Here is a 13,878-nt window from a genome sequence, read left to right on the forward strand (position 1 = left end):
AAATCCACATCTCCTGGTGTACTGGCCTTTCTCCTGGTATCTGCTCCATGCTCTAGAAACTGTGCTGACAGACACAACTACCCTTCTTGCCACAGCTCACATTCATGTTCCATCGTGGATGAGCTGCACTACCTGAGCAACTTCTGTAGGTTGTAGACACCGCCTCATGCTACTGTACCTCTAGAGAAGAGAGCAATGACAAAATGCAAAAGTGACCAAAACAGTCACAAAGGATGAGAACAAAGAAATGGTCTGTGGTCATCACCTGCAGAACCACTCCTTTATAGGGGTTGTCTTGCTAATTGCCTATCATTTCTACCTGTTGTCTGTTCTATTTGCACAACTGCAGGAGAAACTGATTCGCAATCAGTGTTCTTTCATAACTGGACTTGTTGATTTCACAGAAGTGTGACTGACTTGGAGTTACAATGTGTTGTTTAAGTGTTCCTCTTATTTTGTTTGAGTAGTGTGCTATAGTTGTGCTGCTTACCAGAACTTTAACTCAAGAGACCAGGAAGTAAGGAAACTGGATAGCTCTGAGCTGTTCAAGAGACAACTTGAGAGTACCTCTTGAAATAAAGTTCTATTCACTTTAGTGATGTACATTTTTCAGCCTTGAATAATAATGCCTAATTTTGTTCTATGGCTATGGACAAATCTATAGTACAGTTGGTACAAATTGATTTGCAGGACTCAGACCATCAGCCATGTCAGTAATTTGTGGCCGCTGGACAGTTGCCTGGAGAGCCGCACTCTTTTAATTAGCTGCCTTGGTGTGATTCTAAATCAATCAAAAGCCGCGGATGCGCCAGGTAAGAGACAGTTCTCAGGGCTTCCATCCAATGGCCCTAGAATACTGAAATAGCCGATGCATTGGGTTCTGCGAATCGATTTGTACTCTACTCAGTAGTATTCAAACTGTAGAACATATGATGGTAGGCAAGATCACATCTCATCCATCTACTAGAATCCCTAATAATTGTCATGTCTATTTTCAGCTTTCGCACATTTGCCGAACCTCATACAACACTTGACAGAAAACTACAAGTATTGGAAATCGTTAGATGAGTTAAAGTGCAAGAGTCTCAGGTGCTCATCTGACATCAGCAAATAACGGAAGTCTGGACCGATCAGTGACCTCCCAACCTACCTGCACTGTGAACCATTTACTGGTGGTGTAACCAGTATAAAGGAAAGCTGTGTTCTGTAGACTGGATGGAGCAGTACTACAAAGACTTGCTCAAGGTTGACCAGATGATGGCATGGACATCAAATCAAAGGGAAATACGGACAGTGAAAGTTAACTTTCTACTACGATTTTTTCCCTGGCACCAACATTCTCTTTGACTGCAGACTATTGACATCTTCACCAGCCTATCCTTACTTTGGACTGCCAGTTTGCATTTCAAATGCTTTGTTATTCCTGACCAACTATCAAAGAAGTATACATTGGACAAGAACTAAAGACTATTTTCATTATGATTTTTTTTAATGCCAGCAATTGCTACATATATATCACAGAGAAAGGAAGAACGAGCGATGTTTTCCTTCCTGGATTTACTACTGATCTGCTATATTTGTTCAGGGCTACATTTAGGGGCGTTATCAGAGACTCAGGAAGGCTTCTTGCACGTGCCCAATAGGAATCATGAATTCATTTACTTATTATTCCAACACCCTAAGGCCTCATTTAGACGTCCGTTATTCACTTATATGTTCTACATGTCGGGTTTTGAGCCTAGTCATGAATCTAAATCATACTGACCAAACACTGATGGAAATCTGTTCCAAAACACTGATGCGAATTGGTCTATTTTTTCACGTACGGACCTCTGAATGAGGCCTAAAGCTTGGGCTACATGCAGACTTTCCATCTACAGTACAATGATGAATACTCTTAGCTGCAGGTAATGTGGCGGGCTCCCATGGACTGCAGCTGTCACTCGATAGTTAACAATCAGAAAGACACTTTATGAAAAATTTTTAGGTATCCCCTGTCTAGCTTCACTCAATACCTGAACATTTAGGTGTGACTATAGCTACCCATCCTGAATATCACCTGCTGATCAGTTTGGGGACTTTGCAAGGCAGCTCCCTCTATCTCCTATAAGTGGGATAGTAGAGCTAGCAACAATCATACCCGACTTATTAGGTTTGAGTAGAATTAGGGTACATTCACGCGAGTTAGATTTGCTGTATATTCAAGAACCATCTGTGTGGATGAGTTTTTATATGACACACGCTGCGGAGAAAATCTGCAGAGTAAATTGAACTGCGCCGCGGATTTGACATCTGCAGCCGGTCAACTTATTATGCCGATATTTACCGTGCATTTGAGCCTTTGCAACACAGGGTGAAATCTTCAGTGAATCTGCACCATATCTGACCTGAGTGGATACACCCTTAGGCTAAATGCTCATATTGCGTATTTGCTGCAGATTTTTTGTGCCACGTTGGGTGCGACAATCAACAATGTAATACAGTGCTAGCTAATCAGATGAAATTTTACCAAATCTCATCTTCACATTGCAGACACTTTGTGTTCCTAGAGATTGACACGTGAATTTGAAAATCTACAGCATATCTGCAACCTGTGAATTTACCCTTAGGCCGGGATCACACACAGCGAGATACGGCCAAGTCTCGCAGGTTAAAACCAAGCTCTGGCGCCGGCACTCCGGAGCGGAGCGTGCAGCCGCACAGCAATACATAGAGCTGCACGCTCCGCTCCGGAGTGCCGGTGCCAGAGCTTGGTTTTAACCTGCGAGACTCGGCCGTATCTCGCTGTAGTGTGACTCCGGCCTTAGGCTTTGATAGGAACCTGTCAGTTGGCTAATGCTACCTGAACCACAGCAATATGAGACCGGCTCTCTCGTTCTAGAAAGTTATGTAGTATTTCTGATAAACAGCTTGACGGGCGAGATAAGCATGGAGAGGGGTGTCCAGGCATTGGGAGAGGAGTCTGCAGGGCGGCTACCTCTTGCTTCTCCCTGCCCGACTCGGCCTGATTGACAGCATTCTTCCTATACCCAAATAGGGAAAGACCTGTTAATCTAGTTGAGCTGGGAAGGAGAAACGGGAGGGAGCGGACAATCAGACTGTGCTCTTCTCGTTTTTTTATCTGGAAAGCTGCAACATTTCAGAATAAAACATATTTCTTTAATATATATATAACCAAATTCGGATTTACATCCCCTTTAGCCGAAAGAAGAGAACCTTATAATAAATTAAAATAGTAAATCATTGTTTCATTAGCTTAAAATAATAAAATGAAAGTATGCAACATGTGAGATATGTCAGAGTGCCAAGTAGGGGGACCCCAATCTAATCCTATCCAAAAATTATAGTATATTACTGCATATTATATTATTAAGTAGGTAAAAGTAAGTTAAAGAGAAACATATCTAAACTATCTAGGTCTAGTGACCCCCCCATTTAGTATAATGCTTATATAATAGCTTGGAAGTCATGCTTGTAAATAGCGATATCACACTGCCAATATTTATGCAAAGAAGGAGGAATTAAATCCCAAGGTAGTATATACAGACATCAGTCTGTAGGAGAAATCGAGAGACTAAGGGCTATATAATCCAATGTATAATAAAATATAAGCAAGATTGGACAGCAGGGTAAAGTCTGTATCAATTATAAACACCTATAGTCTTAGATTAATACACTTTTATGGCAATACTGTCAGTATATAAACAAATAACGAGGTAACAGATATAAAGAACCACATTACCTGTGTACAGTAATAAAGGCAGTAACGCTGAGCTGAAGATAAGGATAGACTGAGCGTCCCCCCCCTCACCCCAACGCACGTTTCGCCATTAGCTTCTTGCGGAAATTAAATTAAGTTTAAAAAATTATTTAAAGCTGATTAACTGCATGATATTACTTTATGTTGGTAAGGACAATTATTATAATCAGTGCCATAAAGTTATATCATGCAGTTAATCAGCTTTAAATATTAAGTATATTAATCTAGGACTATAGGTGTTAATAATTTATACAGTCTTTACCCTGCTGTCCAATCTTGCTTATATTTTATTTTACATTGGATTGTATAGTCTTAAGTCTCTCATTGCTCATATAGACTGATGTCTGTATATACTACCTTGGGATTTAATTCCTTCTTCTTTGTATAAATATTGGCAGTGTGATATCGCTATTTACAAGCATGACTACTAAGCTATTATTTAAGCATTATACTAAATGGGGGGGTCACTAGACCTTGATAGTTTAGAAATGTTTCTCTTGAACTTACTTTTACCTATTTAATAATATAATATACAGTAGTATACTATAATTTTTGGATAGGATTAGATTGGGGTCCCCCCTTCTGGGCACTCTATGATATGTCACATGTTGTTTTTTTTAATATAAATTATTTTAAGCTAATTAAAGATTTACTATTTTAATTTATCACATGGTACTCTTCTTTAGGCTAAAGGGGATGTAAGTCCGAATTTGGTTCCATATGCTGATTTGAAGTGCCCTTGCACCTTAGCTATGGACACCGTTTGATGAATATTTCTTTAATGCAGGAGCCTCTCTGAATTTGATGCCACCTGAGGTTTGGGCAGCATGAGGGGCTGATAGCCTTCCCTATTCAGTGCTAAATGAAATAATAAACTAATGTGATAAGAGGTATAAGATATTATATACCACTACGGATCCTTATAATAAAAATGCAAAACGTAATCTGGTTACTAGTTAGGATTGTTGTCACACTAACAAGTTGTTAAGGTCTTTTGTACAGATCTCCATTAACTTTAGTTTTGTAGATGAAAATGGCAGTGTATAGGTATATTTAAGCTAATCCTTATTTTTCTGGCAAGATATAGAGTTGTGTTTATATTGTCAGTGACATTACGGGAATATTCTAGCTTTCTGATTCCTTTCTGCAGGGACTGAAGTATCATTATTAAGCTTGATAGAGTAGACATAGACGTATATGCCACCCTACGGTGTGGCTTTATATTTGGAGGACACATTATCTGTATTCAGTGTTATAAGGGCTATACATTTTACCTTTTTTTCCAGATGCACGATTATCCTAAAATCTGAAAAGTACAAACCTAAAGATGCTCTTCTGTCATTATGTACTGGATTGTGTTGTCAGTATAGTTTAATTTACTAACCCATAAAAGCACATGAGCCTCTCAGGATAATGTGAGACATTTAACACATTTTTGTTATCATTTTTTATCTGCTTAAAGCCTTAAAGAAACACTAAACCTAGGAATGAATGTTTAAATTAAACATGAAATATAGTTGTCCTCATTGATTGTCAGTCTGCAGCATTTTCTGTATGATCTTCAAACTGATTGTAGGATTTCTACAAGACTGAGATCAGAGGGGTTAATATCCTGCCGATCAGTTCCATCTTTGGCTGGTAGCCGACACAAGATCCGATCCTTAGGTGTGGGAACTTAAAAGGAATCTGATTTCACCCTCCAACTCCAGCAACACCTTTCCATGGCCAGTCCGTTCCTCCATTACTGAGAAATCAGCGTTTGAATTGATATAAAAATGAGGCTGAAGAACTGAAAAACCACTGAAGAGCTATTTGTAGATCTGAAGCCTCTGTCACTCCAGCTCTATTCCCTGCCCAGCGCCGCTTACCCCTGCTTGCCTGACAGCCTCTATGCTGTGTGACATTAGGCAAAGGAGCCATGAGTCAAGCAGAAGCAGGCGACACTGGGAAAAGAATAGAATTACAGTGGAGTGAGTAATCATTTGTACTACTGCCAACAGGGTAAAGGGGGGAGGCTCCTGCTGCAGCCAGTTGTATTACCATCACACACAAAATAGTATGGAGGAGGAGGGGAGACATAGCTACGCTCCTGAAACATAGAGAAGATTTTGTCACACATTTCTCAATTTTAATTGTAATATGAGACAAAATAAGGTCAAAGGTAACTAGAAGAAGAAATGCTGGTTTTGTTCACTTTTTAGTGTTCCTAGTGGTTGTCTAGGATTAGAAAAAATTGTGTTTTTTCGAGAAAGAGAGACAATTTATGTAGTTTATGACATTGTGAGAGACAAACAAAAATTGACAGAGAAGGTGCAAGCGAAGTTAGATAGTCCAAATCACACAACGTCATTGGTATCATTACAGGAACTTTACTTTAATGTTACTTTGGGGTCTAAAAACCTGATGACAGGTTCCTTCAATCTAAGTCTGGCTGCTCGGTGCATAACGGTGGCCAAGCCATGTATCAAGCCACGCCCACTCCACATAGCCCCGCCAACTCCGCATAGCCACACTCACTCCACACGCAACGCCTCGTCCACACGGCCCACGTTGTTAGCCCACACGGGCAGAGACACATTCATCTTGAAAGCCACCCTGCAAAACTCACCAGCGGTGACGACCCAGCCACTGCGAGATACAATCAGGGCCGCCGCCTTCAGAGTATCAGTGTGCGGAAGTTAAAGGCCACAACTAGCTCCATCGTGTCTAGAATGGAGTTGCTCCTGTGAGGCGTGACATCAAGGGAAAGGGAGAAGCCTAATGGATTACACCGCTGTGCTCATAACAGGAAGTTGCTGTGCACATGTGAGGTGAAGAGAGGAGTGATGGGAAAATAAGATGAGGTGCTGCTGCAGTATGAGGCTGTGTATAAGGCCACATTCACACATTCAGTATTTGGTCAGTACTTTACCTCAATATTTATAAGCCAAAACCATGAGTGGGATTAAAATACAGAAGTGGTGACGGGTTTCTAATATACTTCTCCTCTGATTGTTTGACTCCAAGTCTTAGCTTACAAATACTGAGGTAAAAATATTGACTAAATAACGTGTGAACGAGATCTAAAGGAGAAAAGTGTGGTGCTGCAGAAGAAGTAGGCTGTGTATACAATACGCTTTATTACAATTAGTGCAATTTCTCTCAGGATCGAGTGTTTCCAATAGTATATGGAAGGGGAGTGTGAGGTGGTGCCGGAGGAGGCGACTATAAATGAGAAAAGCTGTGCTGCAGAAAAATGTTGTGTATAAAGGAGGAGCGTGAGGTGCAGGAGGCGGCTGTGTAAAAAGGAGCATGAGCTGCAGGAGGAATAAGGCTGTGTTGCAAATCTGTAGTGTTGAATATATGATGTGAAATGTTTTTTTATATGCAATATAATTGTCACGGTCACATGTGTCCGGACGCAGCGAGTACCGCAAGGCGAACCCATGTGACGCACGTGACCCTGGATACACCGCCTCCAGGGGGCGACTTTAAATAATAAACACATGCAGCTGGATACACCGCCTCCAACTGGCGAATTTAGACATTACACGTATATACAAGTCTGGAAACCCCGCCTCCAGTAAGGCGAATTTAAACAATAAGGGAAACCTGGGAAACATTAACAATGGTGGGCCCTGCGATAGGGAATAGGGAAGTGGAGACCTCCTGAGCTCCCCTGAGCCAGTGTCCCTGCACTCCTAACGTTCCCTATGCCAGTTCCGCACCAGGCGCGCAACAGGAACCTAAAAACTAGCTCGTCCTGACCTAAACCCTCACTAGGGAATTGGTCGGTGCGGAAACTAATCCCACTACTGCACTAAAACACACATGAGGAAAGATGACAAAACAGGGGAAACACCACTTAGCTTTGCTCTGTTGCGTACGCTCCTAGCAACAGAGCCCACCACCTGCGTGCATCTCCACCTGGATCCATCACCATAACTGGATCCTTCATCATAGTGCAGCCTTGGAGCAGAGTCCACCACCAGTTGCATCTGTCCAGTAACAGAGTCCCAAAGATGAGTTCAGCTACTGCCCAAAAAGTCAAGCATGCTTGAGTCCAGCTCTCAGCAACCAAGCCCCGCATGCTGAGTGCAACTCTCTCCATAGTTGTCACTCCACCAAGCCATGCAAGCACTTCCTGCCAACACCATAAACTATGACTCCACCACGCCATGCCAGCCCTTCTTGCAGACCACCTAGCTGCCACTCGTCCCCCCTGGCTGGGCTGCGCAGGACTCATGTTCAGCTCCTTCTTTCGCCCAGGCTTCCTTGTGAATGACTAACACACAATCAATATCACCAACAGTGATTGAACCCATCTGGCTCCCTTTTATAGAGCCTAACACCTGATTTGCAATTGCGTGCATATTAACCCTAAAACTAAGGTGCGATACCACTCATCACCACCGGGCAACTTAGAATGAAACACCACGTGAAATAATTTTAATGGCCACCGGGGGCAATCACATCACTTTGGCACCTAGCCAAAGGGAAAAAAGTTCAACTTTGTCCATTTAAATTGTCAGATCCACCTTGGATCATGACAGTACCCCCTCCTTAATGAGGGGCCTCTGGACCCTCAAGACCACTCCTCATAAGGAAAACACCAACAGCGGGGACGCCCAGATCCTGAGTTCACCCCACCACTACCTGACACTTCAGGTTAATGACAAGCGCCGGGCTCTTCAGCTAGTCATTATTATAATCCCTCCCATCTGCTTGTTTTCCCTCTACCTACACCCTCTTCTTCTGTGATTGACAGTTCTGTCTTCATAGAAGCAGAGAAGGGCGGAGATAGAGGGAAACAAGCAGGTGGGAAGGATTATATTAATGACTGGCCGCCATGAGGCACCGAGCGGCAGGACTTTGTTTGAACCGTCATTCTGTGCTGACAGAGTCCCTTTAACAGTATGGTATTTTCTTCTTGCAAAACGGTTATAAAAAATGTTAATTCCTCAGGAGACAACCACATTTATTTTTAATTATCTGGGATACACAAATTAACCAATGTTCCTATAACACTGCCATAACACAGTGGAGGAAGTTCTGGCAAGAGAACAAAGGCATAGATGTTCTTCTTGCTTTTGACACATAGAGAAGATATAAAAAAATACAATATTTTCAACAACAGTACTTGGAAGCAGATTCAGATACAGACTACAGTGTTCTTAAGGAACCCATGCCCTATTCTGTGCATGTAATGAGGGCTGCCTAGGATCTGAAATACATAAAGAATTTATTCCGGTCCGAAATAAAAATAATAGTTACCCAGATGTTTCTATATATACTGCTTACCTGTATATTGTACAGGTTTTATGCTCCCCATATTTTCTATTACATTATGGTTTATGCTTCGTAGCAGCTCATGGATTCATGAAATAGACAAAATGTTATCATTTTAACAGATCTGACAGGTCCTAAGTAGAGTTGAGCGAAACGGGCCAAAAAATTTCAAAAGTCGCCGACTTTTGGCAAAGTTGGGTTTCATGAAACGAAACCCGACCCTAGGATGAGGTCGGCCACGAGGTCGGCGACTTAAGCGCCAAAGTCGCGTTTCAAAAGTTTGTTTTGCGCTCTTTTTCAGCCAATCAGGATCCACGGACACTGTGGGCAACGTGATGACATAGGCAGGGGTCACCACCATCTTTCAGAAGGGCATGCAAGTGATTGGCTTGCTTTGGTGGGCGTCACAGGGGGTATAAAAGGGCGTGCACGCCGACCGCCAAGTTACTCATGCTGATCTCAGAATAGGGAGACCTGCTGCTGATGATGATTTTGTAGGGAGAGCGTTAGGCAGGGAAGAAGACACCAAAAACTGCTTCTGCTGCTAGCGATTTTGCCTGTACAACACACCAGTCACTGTGTGTGCAGTGCAAGCGGAGGCTATATTTTGCTGGATCAGCGGTGTTGGTTGTTAGGCTGCCTTCTAAGGCTTCCTGACGGCTGCATTGCTGTTTACCCACTGCTCTGCAAATCCCAATTTTTTTTTTTGTCCTGTGAGGTACTGAGCGCGCATTTTTTCACACCATACAGCGGTGCACACTACTCACACAGTACCGTGTAACGGCTGTTATCTCAGCCACAGTGAAGCTATCTGTGTGTCACTCTGTAAGGATAAGTCGAGGACATGTTCCGTTCTTACAGACCTGCACCTTCTAGTTTTGTCTAGTTTTCAAACAGTTAAATATATTTGCTGTTTGATCACATTCAAAACTATAGAGAGACAGCGTGTGTCAGTCCGTATACTTAAAAAACACGGAGCTTGACAATTTTACGTACACCGGACAGCCGTGTACGTGCACGCTCCTCTCAGTACCGTGTAACGGCTGTTATCACGGCCACAGTGAAGCTGTGTGTCGCTCTGTAAGGATAAGTCGAGGACATGTTCCGTTCTTACAGACTTGCACCTTCTAGTTTTGTCTAGTTTTCAAACAGTTAAATATATTTGCTGTTTGATCACATTCAAAACTATAAAGAGACAGCGTGTGTCAGTCCGTATACTTAAAAAACATGGAGCTTGACAATTTTACGTACACCGGACAGCCGTGTACGTGCACGCTCCTCTCTCAGTACCGTGTAACGGTTCTTATCACGGCCACAGTGAAGCTGTGTGTCGCTCTGTAAGGATAAGTCGAGGACTTGTTCCGTTCTTACAGACCTACACTCTAGGGAGATTCCTATTCTGCCCAATTCTATATACACCTTGTAGTTTGTCATACACTAGCTAATTTCTGCCTGTGACATAGCGCTGTGATATTCACTGGGCCTCACAAAATCCAAAAGTGTCCAGTGTCCACAAGTGTGTGCTGAAATTCAAAAACTCCATTATCCTGTAGTCACATTTTTCACACCAGCGACATTAAGCCTGTGACATAGCGCTGTGATATTCAGTGGGCCTCACACAATCCAAAAGTGTCCAGTGTCCACAAGTCTGTGCAGAAATTCAAAATCTCCGTTATCCTCTAGTGACATTTTTCACACCTGCGACATCGAGCCTGTGACATAGCGCTGTGAAATTCAGTGGGCCTCACACAATCCAAAAGTGTCCAGTGTCCACAAGTGTGTGCAGAAATTCAAAATCTCCGTTATCCTCTAGTGACATTTTCCACACCTGCGACATCGAGCCTGTGACATAGCGCTGATATTCAGTGGGCCTCACACAATCCAAAAGTGTCTAGTGTCCACAAGTGTGTGCAGAAATTCAAAATCTCCGTTATCCTCTAGTGACATTTTTCACACCTGCGACATCGAGCCTGTGACATAGCGCTGTGATATTCAGTGGGCCTCACACAATCCAAACGTGTCCAGTGTCCACAAGTGTGTGCAGAAATTCAAAATCTCCGCTATCCTCTAGTGACATTTTTCACACCTGCGACATCGAGCCTGTGATATAGCGCTGTGATATTTAGTGGGCCTCACCCAATCCAAAAGTGTCCAGTGTCCACAAGTGTGTGCAGAAATTCAAAATCTCCCCTGTCCTATAGACACCTTGTACCTTGTTTTACATTACTTTATAGTTTGTTAGATTTTTTCTACATTTCTACCAAAAATGAGGAAGGCTGGTGGAAGAGGCCGTGGAATTGGGCGGGGGTTGGCAGCTGGTAATGATGGTGTTGGTGGTGGATCTGATGGTAGTGGGAAAAGCAAAATAGGACCGAATGCAGGAGGTGTTGAACCTGCGTCATCGTCTGGCTCCACAAGGCCTCGAAGGCTTAGTTTTCTAGGAGTTGGCAAACCGCTTTTAAAGCCAGAGCTTCAGGAAAAAGTTTTGTCTTACATTGCTGACTCAGCCTCCAGCTCTATCGCCTCCTCTTCTGAAGTTGTAAAAAATAAAAGCACTGAGTTGTCATTGGAGGCTCATGTTCATGAACCACACCTTTCCTTGTGTCCTTCACCCCAACCAAGATTGAAGGATGACGCAGGCCATACTACTGATTACTCCATGGAGCTGTTTTCACATACCATGCCTGGATTATCAAGTGAAATGGTGAATTACCCAGGCCAAGATGAATCTGACATGGAGTGCACTGATGCACAGCCACTGATAGATGATTCTGCTGGTACATTCACTCAGAGCACTACATTGGCCTCGCAGTGCACAGAGCCAGATTCTGACCCTGATGAGACTCAGGTGCCCCTTCCGCACACTATACCACCATACACGGTGACACAGAGGAAGGTGCACATGACATTGAAGAGGAGGTGATGGATGACCCAGTTGTTGACCCAGATTGGCATCCATTGGGGGAAGAGGATGCTGCTTCCAATAGCTCAGATGAGGAGGAGGAGCATCCACAGCAGACATCGACATCGCAACAGCTGTTATCTGGCAGGCCCGGAGCACTCCAAAGACAGGTTCCAAAAATCAAAAGAGTTGCTGGACAGCTTGTTCAGAGGGTCAAAATATCATAGCGTGCTAGGCCGCAAAATGTCTGCCAAAGTAGGAAGAGTGCAGTGTGGCACTTTTTTGAACAAAATACTCATGATCAGGCCAAGGTTATCTGTAAGAAGTGCGCAAAGACCTTTAGCCGAGGGAAAAATCTGAAAAATTTGAATACCAGTTGCATGCTTAGACATTTAACCAGCATGCACTTGCAAGCGTGGACACAACACCAAACCTCAAGTACCACATGTGCAACTGATCACAACGAAGGTAGTCAGCAACGCTACATTGTTTCCCCCACTGTAAGCCCACCGGTTAGCACAGCAGCAAATGTTGAGGTGTCGTTGCAAGGCCACAGCAGTCAGGGAATCCCACTGTTATATCAACGAAAGACTGAATCTAGGCCATCAGAAAGAACACCAACTCCATCACCATCATCAACCCTCTCTCAGTCCGCCCTGTCCACCGCTACTTCCACCATATGCAGCTCTCAAGTCCAGCTCACCCTCCCAGACACTATGAGTAGGTCAAGAAAGTACTCAGTCTCTCATCCGCGTACACTGGGTTTGAACGCCCACATTGCCAAACTAATCTCGTTAGAGATGATGCCCTATCGGTTGGTGGAAAGCGCAGCTTTCCGCGAACTCATGGCCTATGCAGTAACACGCTATGACCTACCCAGTCGCCACTTCTCTCGCAAAGCCATCCCAGCCCTCCACCATCATGTGAAAGACCGCATTGTCCATGCACTCAAGCAGTGAGTGGAAAGGTGCACCTCACAACTGATGCATGGTCCAGTCGGCATGGCCAGGGCCATTACGTGTCCATCACTGCGCACTGGGTTAATGTGGTGGATGCAGGATCCACAGGGGACAGCGGTGGTGGGATAGTGCTGCCTAGCCCACGGTATAGGTAACAGTTGGCTGTAGGCGTTCGACCCTCCTCCTCCTCCTCCAGAAGCGAAAGCTCATCCACAGAGCGCAGTCGTACAAGCACTCCATCTGCAGCTGCCACTGTTGCACACGAGGTGTCCCCCTATCGAGCAGCTAGTGGAAAGCGTCAGCAGGCTGTGTTGCAGATGATGTGTTTGGGCGACAGACACACCGCCGAGGTGCTGGCCGAGTACTTTCAGCGACAAACTGAGTCATGGCTGGGCAGTGTACATCTTGAGGCAGGCAAGGTAGTTAGTGATAATGGCCGTAATTTTGTGGCAGCCATAGCCCTTTCAAAACTCAGCCACATACCTTGCTTGGCTCACACCTTAAACCTGGTGGTGCAGTGCTTCCTCAATAATTATCCGGAGTTAACAGCCCTGCTCCAGAAGGTGCGAAGACTGTGCGCGCATATCCGCCGGTCGCCTGTACACTCCATTCGTATGCAGAAGCTGCAGCGATTGCTCCACCTTCCCAACCACCGCCTCATTATCGAAATTGCAACAAGGTGGAACTCCACCCTGCACATGGTTGAGCGGCTGTGCGAGCAGAGGCAGGCCATAATGTATTTGTGGGAGGATACACGGCCAGGCACTTTGAGAGCAGACATGGAGTTGACAGGTGTGCAGTGGTCGAAGCTGAAAGACCTCTGTAAAGTCCTTCAGTGTTTGGAGGAATGCACACGGCTGGTAAGCGCAGAGGACACCATCCTAAGCATGAGCATCCCACTTATGCGTCTGCTCATGCAAACTTTGACGCACCTTAAGGAGCAGGCGTCTGCAGCCAATGTTGACGAGGAGGAAGAGGTGGAGGGAATC

The 13,878-nt window shown here is 44.2% G+C and overlaps 1 protein-coding gene across 3 annotated transcripts in view; it reads left to right on the forward strand.

Moving 5' to 3' along the window:
* PDE8B (phosphodiesterase 8B) overlaps positions 1 to 2,632 on the forward strand; it is a 221,753-nt gene extending 219,121 nt beyond the window's left edge. For all 3 annotated transcript variants that reach the window (XM_073584138.1, XM_073584137.1, XM_073584136.1), the window contains one exon: positions 999 to 2,632. In XM_073584138.1, coding sequence (XP_073440239.1) covers positions 999 to 1,114 — 116 coding nt within the window. In that variant the 3' untranslated portion in view covers positions 1,115 to 2,632. The remainder of the gene's footprint in view (positions 1 to 998) is intronic.
* The last annotated feature ends 11,246 nt before the right edge of the window (positions 2,633 to 13,878 follow it).

The sequence above is a fragment of the Dendrobates tinctorius genome, unplaced genomic scaffold (genome assembly GCF_039654945.1).
Source record: "Dendrobates tinctorius isolate UK_male_01 unplaced genomic scaffold, ASM3965494v1 ptg000083l, whole genome shotgun sequence".
In the NCBI taxonomy this organism is placed as follows: domain Eukaryota; kingdom Metazoa; phylum Chordata; class Amphibia; order Anura; family Dendrobatidae; genus Dendrobates; species Dendrobates tinctorius.